General features: G+C 50.6%; 1 protein-coding gene across 8 annotated transcripts in view; it reads left to right on the top strand.

Annotated features, from left to right (window-relative positions):
* The window catches only part of ABCC6 (ATP binding cassette subfamily C member 6), a 115,546-nt gene that overhangs the window by 35,198 nt on the left and 65,845 nt on the right, over positions 1-14,503 (top strand). For 2 of the 8 annotated variants that reach the window (XM_074381608.1, XM_074381611.1), the window contains 8 exons: positions 578-665; positions 3,140-3,215; positions 5,512-5,638; positions 5,851-6,027; positions 10,015-10,182; positions 10,458-10,610; positions 10,980-11,154; positions 12,625-12,700. In XM_074381608.1, the coding sequence (XP_074237709.1) occupies positions 578-665; positions 3,140-3,215; positions 5,512-5,638; positions 5,851-6,027; positions 10,015-10,182; positions 10,458-10,610; positions 10,980-11,154; positions 12,625-12,700 (1,040 nt within the window). The remainder of the gene's footprint in view (positions 1-577; positions 666-3,139; positions 3,216-5,511; positions 5,639-5,850; positions 6,028-10,014; positions 10,183-10,457; positions 10,611-10,979; positions 11,155-12,624; positions 12,701-14,503) is intronic. The other 6 variants (XM_039478381.2, XM_074381609.1, XM_074381610.1 and 3 more) reach the window with 6 other exon arrangements.

Below are 14,503 nucleotides of genomic sequence, written 5' to 3'. Positions count from 1 at the left end.
TATTTACTTACTTACTTATTTATGTATGTATTAAGACAGGGTCTCACTCTGTCACCCAGGCTGGAGTGCAGTGGTGTGATCTCAACTCTCTGCATCGTCAACTCCTGGCCTCAAGTGATCCTCCTGCACTTGGCTTCCCAGAGTGCTGGGATTATAGGCATGAGCCACTGCACCTGGCTTAATCTCTTACTTTAAGGACCGGTATCTTCCTTCCCCAAGATGGGTTTGTGACTGGGACAGGATGCCCCCAGGTGGACAACATTTGAAATTATATAATGGCTTGATAACCTCATTGGAAAAGCCACCATCCTCTTCTCAGATCTTTTCCGTGGAATGGCAGCTGGTTTGTTCCCATGTCACTGACTGATACGAGTGCAGAGGTGGCAGATCACCACCATCAAGGTCACCACTCAGGGTGCATCGTTTCCCATGAACTAGAAAGCTTTGTCCTCACGCCTTGCACATACACAGAACTTGGTAGACAGGAAGCTTTTGCCACACATCTTGAGACACTGACACCCCAAACCCAAGTTCTTTGGTCTTCTGGCTGGGTGACCTGGGGCTTCTGTTTCCCTAGGCCCGGGTGTCCTTTGACCGTCTGGTCTCCTTCCTCTGCCTGGAAGAAGTTGACCCTGGTGCAGTGGACGTGTGTCCCTCTGGAAGCTGTGAGTGCTGAGTCTGGCAGGAGGGATGTGGGAGGGATGGGGGGCATGGGGGCTGTCTGGGCCCATAATGGCGAGCCAGCATCAGCACCTGGGGGAGATGGGGGCTGCAGGTAGTGGACTGGCATGTGCAGATCACGCCATCTGCATGTCACTTGGAAACAGGCACTGTGCTGCTGTTCTTTGTGCTAGCCATTCAGCGACCACTCACTGAGCACCAACTTTGTGCTGTCCTGTGTGTGCAGCAGAGAACACACTAACACAGTGGGCCCCAAGCTTTTTGGCACCAGGGACTAGTTTTGTGGAAGACAGTTTTTCTATGGACCGGGGTGGGGCGCACAGTTTGGGGACAATTCAAACACATTACATTTATTGTACACTTTATTATTACTATGTTGTGATATGTAATGAAGTAATGATACAACTCACCACAATGTAGAATCAGTGGGAGCCCTGAGCTTGTTTTCCTGCAACTAGACAGTCCCATCTGGGGGTGATGGGAGAGAGTGACAGATCATCAGGCATTAGATTCTCATAAAGAGCATGCAGCCCAGATTCCTCACTTGCACGGTTCACAGTAGGGTTTGTGCTCCTGTGAGAATCTAATGCCGCTGCTCATCTGGCAGGAGGTGGAGCTAAGGTGGTGATGCAGGTGATGGGAAGTGGCTGTAAACACAGGTGACACTCTGCTCGCCTGCTTTCTGCTCACCTCCTGCTGGATGGCCCAGTTCCTGAGGCTGCAGACTGGTCCCAGTCTGTGGCCTGGGGCTTGGGGACTCCTGCTGCCACATGCCAGGTCCTTGTCCTCATGCAGAAAGACCAAGATGATAAGCATGGCAACATTTTGGTCAAGCTAGAAAATAATATCATTGCAAGCTGGGTACGGTGATTCATGCCTGTAATCCCAGCACTTTGGGAGGCCAAGGCAGGCAGATCACGACGTCAGGAGTCCAAGACCAGCCTGACTAACATGACAAACCCTGTCTCTACTAAAATACAAAAATTAGCCGGTTGTGGTGGTACCCATAATCTCAGCTACTCAGGAGGCTGAGGCAGGAGAATCACTTGAACCCAGGAGGCAGAGATTGCACTGAGCTGAGATCACACCACTGCACTCCAGCCTAGATGATAGCGAGACTCTGCCTCAAAAAACAAAACAAAACAAAACAAAACACCCACAAAAGAAAATAGCATCATTGCAAGCACCATTGCATAATAAGACTCACCAAGCTCAGATTACCTGGGCCTCCCCCTCCACCCCATCATTTCATCACCCCACGGGCCAAGATACCCTCCCCCTTGTTGTACTGAAGAACCTGGGCAAACCGTGTACCTGAGAAACACCCACATAGTGGGTAAATGCCTTACCTGTGATATCGGACTGCCCTGGTCCAAATCCCAGCCCCAGCACTGACTAGCTGGGCAATCCTGACAAGTTGATCATCTCTCTCAGCCTCCATGTTCCCATCTGCAAAATGGGCATGTCAGTTATTACAGCAGCTAATTGTGAGGATGGATTTAATTGATCTTGGCTGAGCCGTGAGAGCTTTGATTTTTAGAAAATCTTTTAGGCGATTCTGTGTGTTAAGGATCAAGAACCACTGATGTAATTACACTTGTCACAGTGAAATAATAATTACTGTTTATTATAATGGTTATAATTATAGATTATTATAATTATACATTATATAATATAATTAATTATATAACATAAATGTATATATGTTATGATAATTATTATTACTGTTTGAGATGGAGCCTCTCTCTGTTATCTATGGTATAGTATAGTTGTGCAATCTTGGCTCACTGCAAGGGTTCAAGCAATTCTCCTGCCTTAGCCTCCTGAGTAGCTGTGATTACAGGTACCTGCCACCACGCCAGGCTAATTTTCATACTTTTTGGTAGAGACAGTGTTTTGCCGTATTGGCCAGGGTGGTCTGAAACTCCTAACTTAAAGTGATCAACTCACCTCTGCTTCCCAAAGCACTGGGATTACAGGCTTGAGACACTGCTCCCAGCCACAGTGAAATTAATAACACCTCCTCCACTCTCTGGGAAGGCTGGGATTAGATGACAATTTATATCAGAATTCTGTTAACTTTTTTATAGATGACCAGATTGTAGATATTTTAGGCTCGTGGGCCACACAGCCTCTGTCACAATTGCTCAAAACATGAAATATAGAAATGAATGGATTTGGCCGTGTTTCAATAAAACTTTATTGATAAGAACAGGCAGCCGGCAGGATTTGGTCTCTGGGCCATGGTTTGCCACCCCCTGGGTTATTAGCCATGGGACATGAGAGAGCAAGACCCCTGCAGGGTCACACACAAGCCAGTGAGTAGCAGGGCAGTCTGTGAAGTGGGAGAGATTTCCCGCTGCAGCTTCTGCCCTCGGGGGCAGTGCCTGGGCGCCTCTTTGATGCAGAGGCTGGCCAGGTCAGGGGTCTCCTGTAACTGGTCTCTTGTGCCCTGCAGCTGCCAGGAAGGATTGCATCACTATACACAGTGCTACTTTCACCTGGTCCCAGGAGAGCTCTCCCTGCCTCCACAGGTACAGAACGACGCTCGTGGTAACCAGCCTCATGTTTTTAGGGAGAAACTGCGTGGGGCTCCTGCTGCCTCCCACCTGAGAGCTGGTGCAGGTTTCCATCCTGGGACAGGAGAGTGGGTTAGGCTGTGCTGGGGTTCTGCCGGGGAAGTTCCCAGGACGCTCCTGCATCTCCTGCAGGTGGGGACCAGGCCTTCTGAGCCTCTCCCATCATGGGGAGCCACCCCTTTGCTCCCAGGCTGGCCAAGACATTGCAAAGCGGGGGGTGGCCGAGAGGAGCCCCAAGGTTCAGCCTCATCAGCTGTGCTCACTTCTGTGCCTCATATATCAGTCCGAGGCCATCATCACCTACAGCTCCCAACTCTATGGCTTGGTCTTTGTGGCCAAAAATCTCAGCCAGCCCTAAAACTCTCTAAAAAGGGAAAGAACATGCCCTGGGCAGTATTCGCATTGGTTGTCATTCACTCACTTCCTCATCGGAGTACTTGCTACAGGCCGTGCTCGGTTCTAGGTACTAGGCATCGGGTGAAGGAAATAGACAAGGGCTCTGCCCTCTTGGGGTGATGTGCTGATAGAGGTGAGGCCCAAACAGGAAGCCAGGGCATAGGGACAGAGCACAATGGCATGCCTAGTGAGGGAAGGCCTAGCATTCAAGCTGAGATCATAAGGAAGGAGACAGCTGTGCAAGTGTCTGGAAGAAGAGCTTGCTTTCTTTTCTTCTTTCTTTCTTTCTTTTTTTTTTTGAAACAGTCCTGCTCTGTTGCACAGGCTGGGGTGCAATGGCATGATCTCAGCTTACTGCAGCCTCCAGCTCCTGAGTTCAAGTGATTCTCGTGCCTCAGCCTCCCTAGTAGCTGACATTACAGGCCTGGCTAACTTTTGTATTTTTAGTAGAGATGGGGTTTCACCACGTTGGCCATGCTGGTCTCCATCTCCTGACCTCAAGTGCTCCACCTGCCTCAGCTCCAAAGGACTGGGATTACAGGCATGAGCCACCGCGTCTGGCCTGGGAGAAGAGCCTTCTAGGCAGTGGGAATGGCATGTGTAAAGGTCCTGGGGCAGGAGTGTGCCTGAACCTGGGTTTCCCAGCCTTAGCACAGTTGATATTTTGGGCTGATACTTCTTTGTTGGGGGCTGTCCTGTGCATTGTGGGATATTTAGCAGACCCCCAGTCTCTACCCACTAGATGACAGCAGCATCCCCTACCAGCGTGACATCCAAAAAGATGTCGAGAGCTTGCCACATGACTCATAGAAAACTCAGTCACCCCCAGTTGAGAACCACTGACCTATTGTGTTTAAGAAACAGCAAGGAGGTCAGCGTGGCCAAGGCCGAGCAGCTGAGGCACAGAGCAGAGGGAGGCGGGACGTCGCTCACGACTGTCAGGACTTCAGCTTTGACCCTGAGCGAAACGGGAGTGTTGGCGGGTTTGGGAAGTGTCATGATCCAACTTGGGTTTTTTGTTTGTTTTTTGAGACGGAGTCTCACTCTGTCACCAGGCTGGAGTGAAGTGGCACGATCTCGTCTCACTGCAACCTCCGCCTCCCAGATTCAAACGATTCTCCTTCTCAGCCTCCTAAGTAGATGGGACTACAGGCACACACCGCCATGGCCATCTAATTTTTGTGTTTTTAGTAGATACGGGATTTCTCCGTATTGGTCAGGCTGGTCTCAAATTCCCAACCTCAAGTGATAGGCCCTCCTTGGCCTTCCAAAGTGCTGGGATACAGGCATGAGCCACTGCTGACTTGGGTTTTAACGGGGTGGAGGATGAGCTGTGGGGCATGGACAGGAGTGGGGCAGGACCAAGAGCAGGGGCAGGGAGGGGAGGAAAGAGCCTATTTATTGCAGGAGCAAAGGCAGCAGGCCAGGCTGGTAAAACCCACAGGGTACTGGCAACTCTGTGTGCACGTGGGTGGACGTGCATGCATGTGTGTGCATGGTGTGCGTGTGCACACATGTATGTGTGTGAGCATGGATCGCTTGGGTATGCGCATGTGCTTTGTGTGTGAACGTGTGACTACATTGTGTTTCTGTGCACGCTAGCATGCTTGTATGAGTGTACAAGTGTGCATGCGTGTGTGCACACTTTGTGTGTGTATGTATGCATGCACACATGCACAGATGTGCACTGCATGGTTGCTCAAATAGCCAGACAAGGACTGGGAAAAGAATAGCCCCACAGGTGCTCTTAGAGACTCCCAGAGCAGGAAAGCCCAGCTCCATCTGGGGCTCAGCCTTCCCCACAGATGCAGGCTAGACCCTAACCAAGGTCATGTCTCCTCTGTTGCGTTGCCAGAATAAACCTCACTGTGCCCCAGGGCTGTCTCCTGGCTGTTGTTGGTCCAGTGGGGGCAGGGAAGTCCTCCCTGCTGTCCGCCCTCCTTGGGGAGCTGTCAAAGGTGGAGGGGTTCATAAGCATCAAGGTGAGGCCACCCCCCGCCTGTCTGCCAGGATGTCCCCACCATCCTGAAAGTCCCCCTTCCTCACTGCCTTCCCACCCCTCCCCATCCCAGCCAAGCTCACTTTGATTCGTTCTGTCCACCACGCAGCGACCACTGAGGCTCCCAGTTCTCCTCAAAGCCTGTCCCACCTCTGTCCCCATCGTCCTCCTGTGACCAAAGTCAGTGTGTTTTAGGGTTCAGTGGCCTACATGCCCCAGGAGGCCTGGGTGCAGAACACCTCTGTGGTGGAGAATGTGTGCTTCGGGCGGGAGCTGGAGCCAGCCTGGCTGGACAGAGTCCTGGAGGCCTGCGCCCTGCGGCCAGATGTGGACGGCTTCCCTGCAGGAGTCCACACTTCAGTTGGGGAGCAGGTGAGAGTCTCGGGGTCTTTGTGGGACAGGAGACGTTGCAGCTGGGGGTCATTTGGGTCCCTGACTCATCATGGGCAGTATGATGGAGAAATGGGGGGAGTGGTCACGGAAGTGGGGAGAAGAGGGCTCAGCTTAGGGTCAAGCATGCGGTAGGTGCTTAATAAATAATCAGAACTGATGAGTGTAGATGGACACAGAGAGAGGCAGGGAGTTGTGGCAGGAATTGGCAGTGAGGGGCTCTCTGACAACTGAGAGGGAGGAGACCTACTTCCTGCCTTTCCCTGCCCTGCCTTGCTGGGTGACGTTGATCTAATTGCTTCCCCTCTCTGGGCCTCACCAAGGGTCTGGACAGAGATATCCAAGACACAGGATATATGCATCTAGAGCTATGCATTGGGCAGGAGTCGGCAAACTGTGACCCTCAGGCCAAATCCAGCCTAACACTTGCGTTTTTTATTTTATTTTATTTTTTGAGATGGAGTCTCGCTCTGTTGCACAGGCTGGAGTGCAGTGGTGCAGTCTCGGCTCACTGCAACCTCTGCCTCGCACGTTCAAGTGATTGTCCCACCTCAGCCTCCTGAGTAGCTGGGATTTCAGGCACTCCCCACCACACCTGGCTAATTTTTGTATTTTTAGTAGAGACAGGGTTTCACCATGTTGGCGAGGCTGGTCTCGAACTCCTGACCTCAGGTGGTCTCCCCATCTCCCTCAGAGTCAAAGCCCAAGTTGTGATAATCCCTGGTAAGTTCCCTGTGACCTGGCTGTGGTACCCATCAGCCCCATCAGCCCCATCTCTAATCATGATCATCTCTCAGCTTCACTCCAGCCTCCAGAGTCTCTGTGACATTCCCTGATCCCCCAAAACACACTGACCCCAGGGCCTTTGCACCTGCTGTTCCCTCTGCTGGAAAGCTCTCCCCGGGAGTCCCCAGGGCTCATCCTTCATGTCTATCACCTTCAAAGAGAGGCCTTCCCTGACCCCCTTATCCACCACCACAGCACCCCGCTCATGCTAGTGCCGCCCGCACCTGCACCTGATTTCTCTCTCCTTCCTTCCTTCCTTCCTTTTCTCTCTTCTTTCTTTCTTTTCCCTTCCTTCCTTCCTTCCTTCATTCCTTCCTTTCTTTTCTTTCCTTTCTTTTGTTTTCAACAGCCTCACTCGGTTCCCCAGGCTGGAGTTAAGTGGTGCAGTCACGGCTCACTCCAACCTCCACCTCCTGGGTTAGTAGAGATGGGGTTTCACCATATTGGCCAGGCTGGTCTAGAACTCCTGACCTCAAGGGACCCATCCACCTTGGCTTCCCAAAGTGTTGGGATTACAGGCATGAGCCACCACTCCTGGCCGGCCACCCCTGCTTTTGTATTTATTTTTCATAGCACTCTTCACCCGACGTGCTGTCTGTGTTACTGGTTTGTTTATGAATCGCTTGTCTCTCTCCCTCATTAGAATGATGGATCCATTAAGAGAGCAGCAGCTTTGTTTTGCTCATTGCTGTTTCCCCAAAGCCTAGAACCCTGCCAGGTATATGATAAGCAGGCAGTCATTATTCATAGAATGAATGAATGTAAGAATGAATGAATGGCTGGGTGCGATGGCTTATGCCTGTAATCCCAGCACTTTGGGAGGCCAGGTGGGTGGATTGCTTGAGGTCAAGAGTTTGAGACTAGCCTGGTCAACATGGTAAAACCCCATCTCTAGTAAAAATACAAAAATTAGCTAGGAATGGTAGTGCATGCCTGTAATCTCAGCTACTCAGGAGGCTGAGGCAGGAGAATTGCCTATACCCAGGAGGCAGAGGTTGCAGTGAGTTGACATCATGCCATTGCCCTCCAACCTGGGTGAAGGAGTGAGACTCTGTCTCAAAAAAAAATAAAAACACGTAAAAGAATGAATGAAAGACAAGAAGGCCTTATAGAAGGAATAAGTTATAGTAATTGGTAGTACACAAGGGAAATTACAGCGAATGATAATTTATTTGTATATTTCAAGATAGCTAGACGAGAAGGATTGTCGTGTTCCTAATACAAAAGGTAAGTATTTGAGGTGATGACTGTCTCAGTTACCCTGATATGATCATTACATACTGCCTACAGCAGGGGTCCCCAGTGCCTCTGGCCACGGATCAGTACCAGTCTGTGGTCTGTTTTTTGGATCTTTTTGAGACAGAGTCTGACTCTGTGCAGTGGAACTTGGCTGACTGCAACCTCTAGCTTGGAGGTTCAAGCAGTTCTCCTCTCTCAGCCTCCCAAGTAGCTGGTACTACAGGCACGCACCACCACATCCAGCTAATTTTTGTATTTTTAGTAGAGACAGGGTTTCACCATGTTGGCCAGGCTGGTCTGGAACTCCTGACCTCAGGTGATTCGCCTGCCTCAGCCTCCCAAAGTGCTGGGATTACAAGCATGAGCCACTGCACCTGGACTTTTTTTATTTTTATTTTTTAAATGGAGTTTTACTCTTGTTGTCCAGGCTGCAGGGCAGTGGTGTGATCTTGGCCCACTGCAACCTCTGCCTCCTGGGTTCAAGTGATTCTCCTGCCTCAGCTTCCCGAGTAGCTGGGATTACAGATGTGAGCCAACATGACTGGCTAATTTTTGTATTTTTAGTAGTGACGGGGTGTCTCCATGTTGATCAGGCTGGTCTCAAACTCCTGACTTCAGGTGATTGGCCCACCTCGCCCTCCCAAAGTGCTGGGATTACAGGCGTCAGCCACGGCGCCCGCCTGGCTCACCTGTTATGAACTGGGCGGGCAGCACAGCAGGTGAGCAGCGGACAGGCGAGGGAGGCTTCATCTGTGTTCACAGCCACTCCTTACTGCTGGCATCACCGCCTGAGCTCCACCTTCTCTCAGACCGGTGGTGCTGTTAGTCTCATAGCCGCGCAAACCCTACTGTAAACAGCACATGCGAGGGAGCTGGGCTGTGTGCTGCTTATGAGAGTCCAATGCCTGATGATCTATCAGTGTTTCCCGTCACCCCCAGAAGGGACCATCTAGTTTCAGGAAAACAAGCTCAGGGCTACCACTGATTCTACATTACGGTGAGTTGTGTAAGTATTTCATTTCATGTTACAATGTAACAATAATAGAAGTAGGCCTGGTGCGGTGGCTCATACCTGTCAGGCCAGCACTTTGGGAGGCCAAGGTGAGTGGATCGCCTGAGGTCAGAAGTTCGAGACCAGCCTGGCCAACATGGTGAAACCCCATCTCTACTAAAAATACAAAAACTAGCCAGATGTGGTGGCAGGTGCCTGTAACCCCAGCTACTTGGGAGGCTGAGGCAGGGGAATTTCTTGAACCCAGGAGCGGGAGGTTGCAGTGAGCCGAGATCGTACCACTGCATTGCAGCCGGCTGACAAGAGCAAGACTTCAGCTCAATTAACAATAATAACAATAATAGAAGTAAGGCGCACAATAAATGTAATGTGCGTGAATCATCCTAAAACCAATCCCCCGCCCCCAGGTCTGTGGAAAAATTGTCCCTGGTGCCAAAAAGGTTGGGGACCACTGCTCTACAGGCATCAAAATATCACCTGTGCCCCTCAAATAGGTACAGCTATTACATGTCGGTAACAACTAAAACAAATAAAATTTAAAATGGAAAGGTAGGACTGAAAAGCTACCACTGGATCAGGGAATAGGGAAATGAGTGGTGTCCTCATTGAAGGTGGTCTCAGTGGAGAAAGGGAAATAGAAGTTGGACTCAAATGGACACAAAGAGTGAGCAGGAGGAGACAGTGTATTGGGAAGCATATGGAACTCCTCTAGGAAGCGTGCTGGGGAAGGAGAGAAGTGAGGTCGGGTAAGGATGGAGGTGATGCTGGCTTGCAAGTGAGTGCCTTTGAAGCTGGGTGAAGGGCTAGGGGACAGGCATGGCGAGCTGCACCTCACCCTGATGGGCAGATGTGCCCCAGCCTGCCCCAGCCTGGGTGCCCCAGTTTCACCCTGTAGCTGCAGACTCAGGACACTGTTCATTTTGTGGCCACAGGGCATGCATCTCTCTGGGGGCCAGAAGCAGCGGCTGAGCCTGGCCCGGGCTGTGTACAGAAAGGCAGCTGTGTACCTGCTGGATGACCCCATGGCAGCCCTGGATGCCCATGTTGGCCAGCACATCTTCAACCAGGTCATCGGGCCTGGTGGGCTACTCCAGGGAACAGTAAGTTTGGGAACATGTGTCAGAGGGCACAGAGCAAAGGCAGAGGATGCCCTTAGCATCCAGTCCTAACCTGGGTTTCCCTCATCATGCCCTTCCACTTGAGTCCAGTTTTCCTCTTCGTATGGGTCAGCTTTTGTTGTGATGATGCTGTGTAACAAACAACCCCTCAGATTCCATCAGCTTATAACAGCAGCTTATGCATCTGTGGTTTAACTACTATGGCTCTGCCTTGGACGGTTGGCCTGAGTCAGATGGACTCCTTGTCTTGTTTTGAGACACAGGCCGAAGGAGTCCCCTCTGTTTCTCTGTTTGGCCATGCTGTTTTCAAGAAAGATAGCAGGAGCACAAGAAGCGGAGCTCTCCCCACTCGGAGTCCAGGGACAACACCCCCCCCCAACCCCCAGCTCCAGGAGGCTGGCCGAGCACATGTGTGTAACTTTCCCTTCCTTCCTTCCTTGTTCTCTCTCTCCTTTCTTTTTTCTTTTTCGAATCTTGCTCTGTCACTCAGGATGGAGTGCTGTGGTGCAATCTCAGCTCACTGCAACCTCCACCTCCCAGGTTCAAGTGATTTTCATGCCTCAGCCTCCCAAGTAGTTGGGACTACAGGTATGCACCACCATACCTAGCTAATTTTTGTATTTTTAGTAGAGACAGGGCTTAGCCATGTCAGCCAGGCTGGTCTTGAACTCCTGACCTCAGGTGATCAACCTGCCTTGGCCTCCCAAAGTGCTGGGATTACACATGTGAGCCACTGCGCCCAGACACATGTCTGTAACTTCTCCACCTTCCCTGCCCAGACACGGATTCTCGTGACCCACGCACTCCACATCCTGCCCCAGGTTGATTGGATCGTGGTGCTGGCAGATGGGGCCATCGCAGAGATGGGTTCCTACCAGGAGCTTCTGCACAAGAAGGGGGCCCTGATGGGTCTTCTGGATCAAGCTGGACAGCCAGGAGATAGTGGAGAAGGAGGTACTGGGTGGGCTTTGCTGATTCTCCGTGCCTGGCTCCTGCCACTCTTGGGGGAAAGAGGCTCAAAAGGTCCTACTGGCATGAGTGGATTGCTCTGGTCACACCCTCCCTGCAGGCCTAGGCCTGGAAGCAGATGACTCTCCACTAGGTCACTTCTCTCCAAGAAGAGCCAATAACACCATCTACGAGCCAGGGGCTGTGTTAAGTGCTTCTGTAAAAAATATACTGTTTCATTTGATTCTCACCATACCCCCAGAGATATGTGAAGGTATTGCTGTCATTTTACAGATAAGCAAACTGAGGCACAGAGAGTTAAATCACTTGCCTGAGGTCACAGATTAGAACTTGAGTGTGTGCAACTCCAGAGTCTGTGCTTGCAGTTGCTATGGAGACAGCACAAGACGGTTTTGGTGCCTAGAAAGCTACACCATGCCAGCTAGAGTATCTAATAATCCAAAGAATCCAAAGTGCGCTGGATACATGACAAGGTTCTGGAAATGAAGTTGCCAAGCCAAGCTCACCCACAATGACTGAAATGTAGCAACTAACCACACAGCACACATGTTAGCTCGATGAATCAACATAATGCCCCTGTGAGGCTGGTACTAGAATCATTTCCATTTCACAGATGAGGAAACTGAGGCCTCATAGTTAAGGAACTAGTCCCAGATTACATGGCTTATAAGTGGTAGCACTGGGATTTGAACCCAAGCAACTTGATTCCAGAGAATGTGTTTTTTAATCACTTCAGCTCCATGCTATCCTTCATGACAAAGCAGGGACTGACACCCAGGTCTCCCTCAATCTCGGGCTTTGCCTCTTATGAGAATATCTGCTTAGCACTGTGTCACCCTGGTAAAAACCCTAAGTGTTGATTCACAATGTCACAGTCCTGAAGATTGAAAATAGAACTTGCCTGTTTGTATTGGTCAACTTTTGCTGTGATGATGCTGTGTAACAAATAGCCCCCACAAATAGCAGCAGCTTATAATAGCAGTTATTTCTTGCTTACAGGTCTATGGTTAAATTAGTACAGCTGTGCCTTCATTTACTGGCCACACCTGGGGGGTAGATGGTGGGGAAGTGTCATTTCTGGGGTAGATGGTACCTGAGGGTAGTTGAGAGTTAGCCAGAAAAGAGCATTCCAGACACAAGGAACTGCTTGAGCAAGGCTGTTGGGGGGAAACAGAGATAACTTGAGTTTGTACGGTGTTCACTGCTGTTTTTCCAACATCAAGTTCGTAGCAGGTGCTCAGTTACACACTGAAGAAATGAATGAGTGAGTGAATGAATGTCTGAATGGTGTTTCTGGAAGAACTCAGAGTAGGGTGTTGAGAGAGGTTGCTGGAGAGGTGGCAGGAGCCAGATCAGGGGAAATGGATGGTCAGAGCAGTTAAAGCCACATAGTCAGTGGGTGTCAAAGTGAGTATCTGGACCGTGTTGTGTGACAGGACGCTGTTGACCTTGCAGAAACAGAACTTTGGACCAGCACCAAGGACCCCAGAGACTCCTCTGCAGGCAGGAGGCCTGAGCTCAGACCCGAGAGGTGAGTCCACCATGGTGCCACACTCAGAAGGGCACAGGCTGAAGCTGACATTGCTGAAGGGACCACCTGCATGTCAGGCAGTTAGGGGGCAACCAAAACCACTATGGATGGAGCACCTGCTGAAGCCCCCCATGGTGCTCAACCAAGGGATAATTCACCAGAATGGGTCCAGTTGGCCAAGATGATTAGGTCCCCACAGGGCCAGTTCATGGGATGAACATACACCTTCCAGCGAGGTGGACATCTTCAAGGGGGCCGAGCCAGCTTGCTGGAGTTGTCTGAACGCTGCAGTAGGGCAGGGCTGGTTCCAGAGAAAGATCCCCCCCATAATTGTTAGCCACCAGGCCAGGCCCGGTCATTTATGCTGTCACAGGCGGGCTATGCAGAGGGCTTGGGTCTGTACGTGCAGCATCACTTGCTGCTGGCCAGAACGTGTAGGCAAGGGTCCAGGAGGGGGCCTGTGGTTCCCTCTTCCCTCGGCTCCCTCCAGCCAGGACACAGCTGGGCTCACTGTGGGGCTGTCTGATCCTCTCCCCTATTAATGAGCCGGGTCTTGGGAAGCAGAACCACAGGCCACTGGTACCAGGTGGTCCGAGCTTAAGTGCCTTTTATACAGGGGTGCAGGGCAGCAGGAATCCTGAGGGGCCTCAGTCCCTGGGGATCACTGGGGCTGATCCCTGTCCCAGCTAGCCACCCTGACGGCACTTCTCAGTCATACACTGAGCAATCCCACCATTTTCACAGTGCGCAAGAATCCGAAGTAAGGCCGGGCACAGTGGCTCATGCCTGTAATCCCAGCACTTTGGGAGGCCAAGTGGGGTGGATCACCTGAGTTTGGGAGTTTGAGACCAGCTTGACCAACATGAAGAAATCCTGTCTCTACTAAAAGTACAAAAAATTAGCTGGGCGTGATGGTGTGTGCCTGTAATCCCAGCTACTCGGAGACTGAGGCAGGAGAATTGCTTGAACCCGGGTGGTGGAGGTTGCAGTTAGCTGAGATCGTGCCATTGCACTCCAGCCTGGGCAACAAGAGCAAAACTGTTTGTAAAAAGAAAAGAAAAAAAAAATCTGAAATAAGATTAGATGGATAGGTAGTTATGTTCAAAGAAAACCCTTTGACACATTAAGGCTGGGCGCAGCGGCACACACCTATAGTATCAGCACTTTGGGAGGCCAAGGTGCATGGAACTCCTGACTTCAGGTGATCCGCCTGCCTCGGCCTCCCAAAGGGCTGGGATTTGGGCATAAGCCAGGTCACCTGGCTGACAGAGGTTAATCGAGCAAAGAATTATCCACACATTGGGCAGCCCCTGAGCTAGAATACGTCCAGAGAGGCCCTGGTACTGCCACGTGGTCAAAGGTGAACAGACAGAAAAAGGAAAGTGAAGGACAGGAAACAGAAGTGAGGTACAGAAACAGCCAGATTGGTTGCAGCTCAACATTTGCTTTATTTGAACGTAGTTTGAACAGTTGGCTGCTTTTGATTGGCTGAAATTCAGTGATTGACACAGAAGTAGGGTGCAGTCTGTTTGTAAATGAGTCCAGTTAAGTTACAGTTCACTAAGAATGGGAAAACCTTTAGGCCAAACTTAAAATATGTAAGGAGGAAGCTTTAGGCTAAACTTAATTTAATAGTAGATAGGTAGACAAGTATATAGATACACAGATATGTAGATGAATGGATAAATGGATGGATGAATAGATTTTACCCCTATGTTTACAGCTGATGAAACTGAAGCACAGTGGTTAAAGCTCACTCGTTCACAGATAAGACATTCGAAAGGTCTTTGGCATCTGAATTGT

The sequence above is a fragment of the Saimiri boliviensis genome, chromosome 12 (assembly GCF_048565385.1).
Source record: "Saimiri boliviensis isolate mSaiBol1 chromosome 12, mSaiBol1.pri, whole genome shotgun sequence".
Lineage (NCBI taxonomy): Eukaryota > Metazoa > Chordata > Mammalia > Primates > Cebidae > Saimiri > Saimiri boliviensis.
This window is presented reverse-complemented; position numbering and strand designations above follow the sequence as displayed.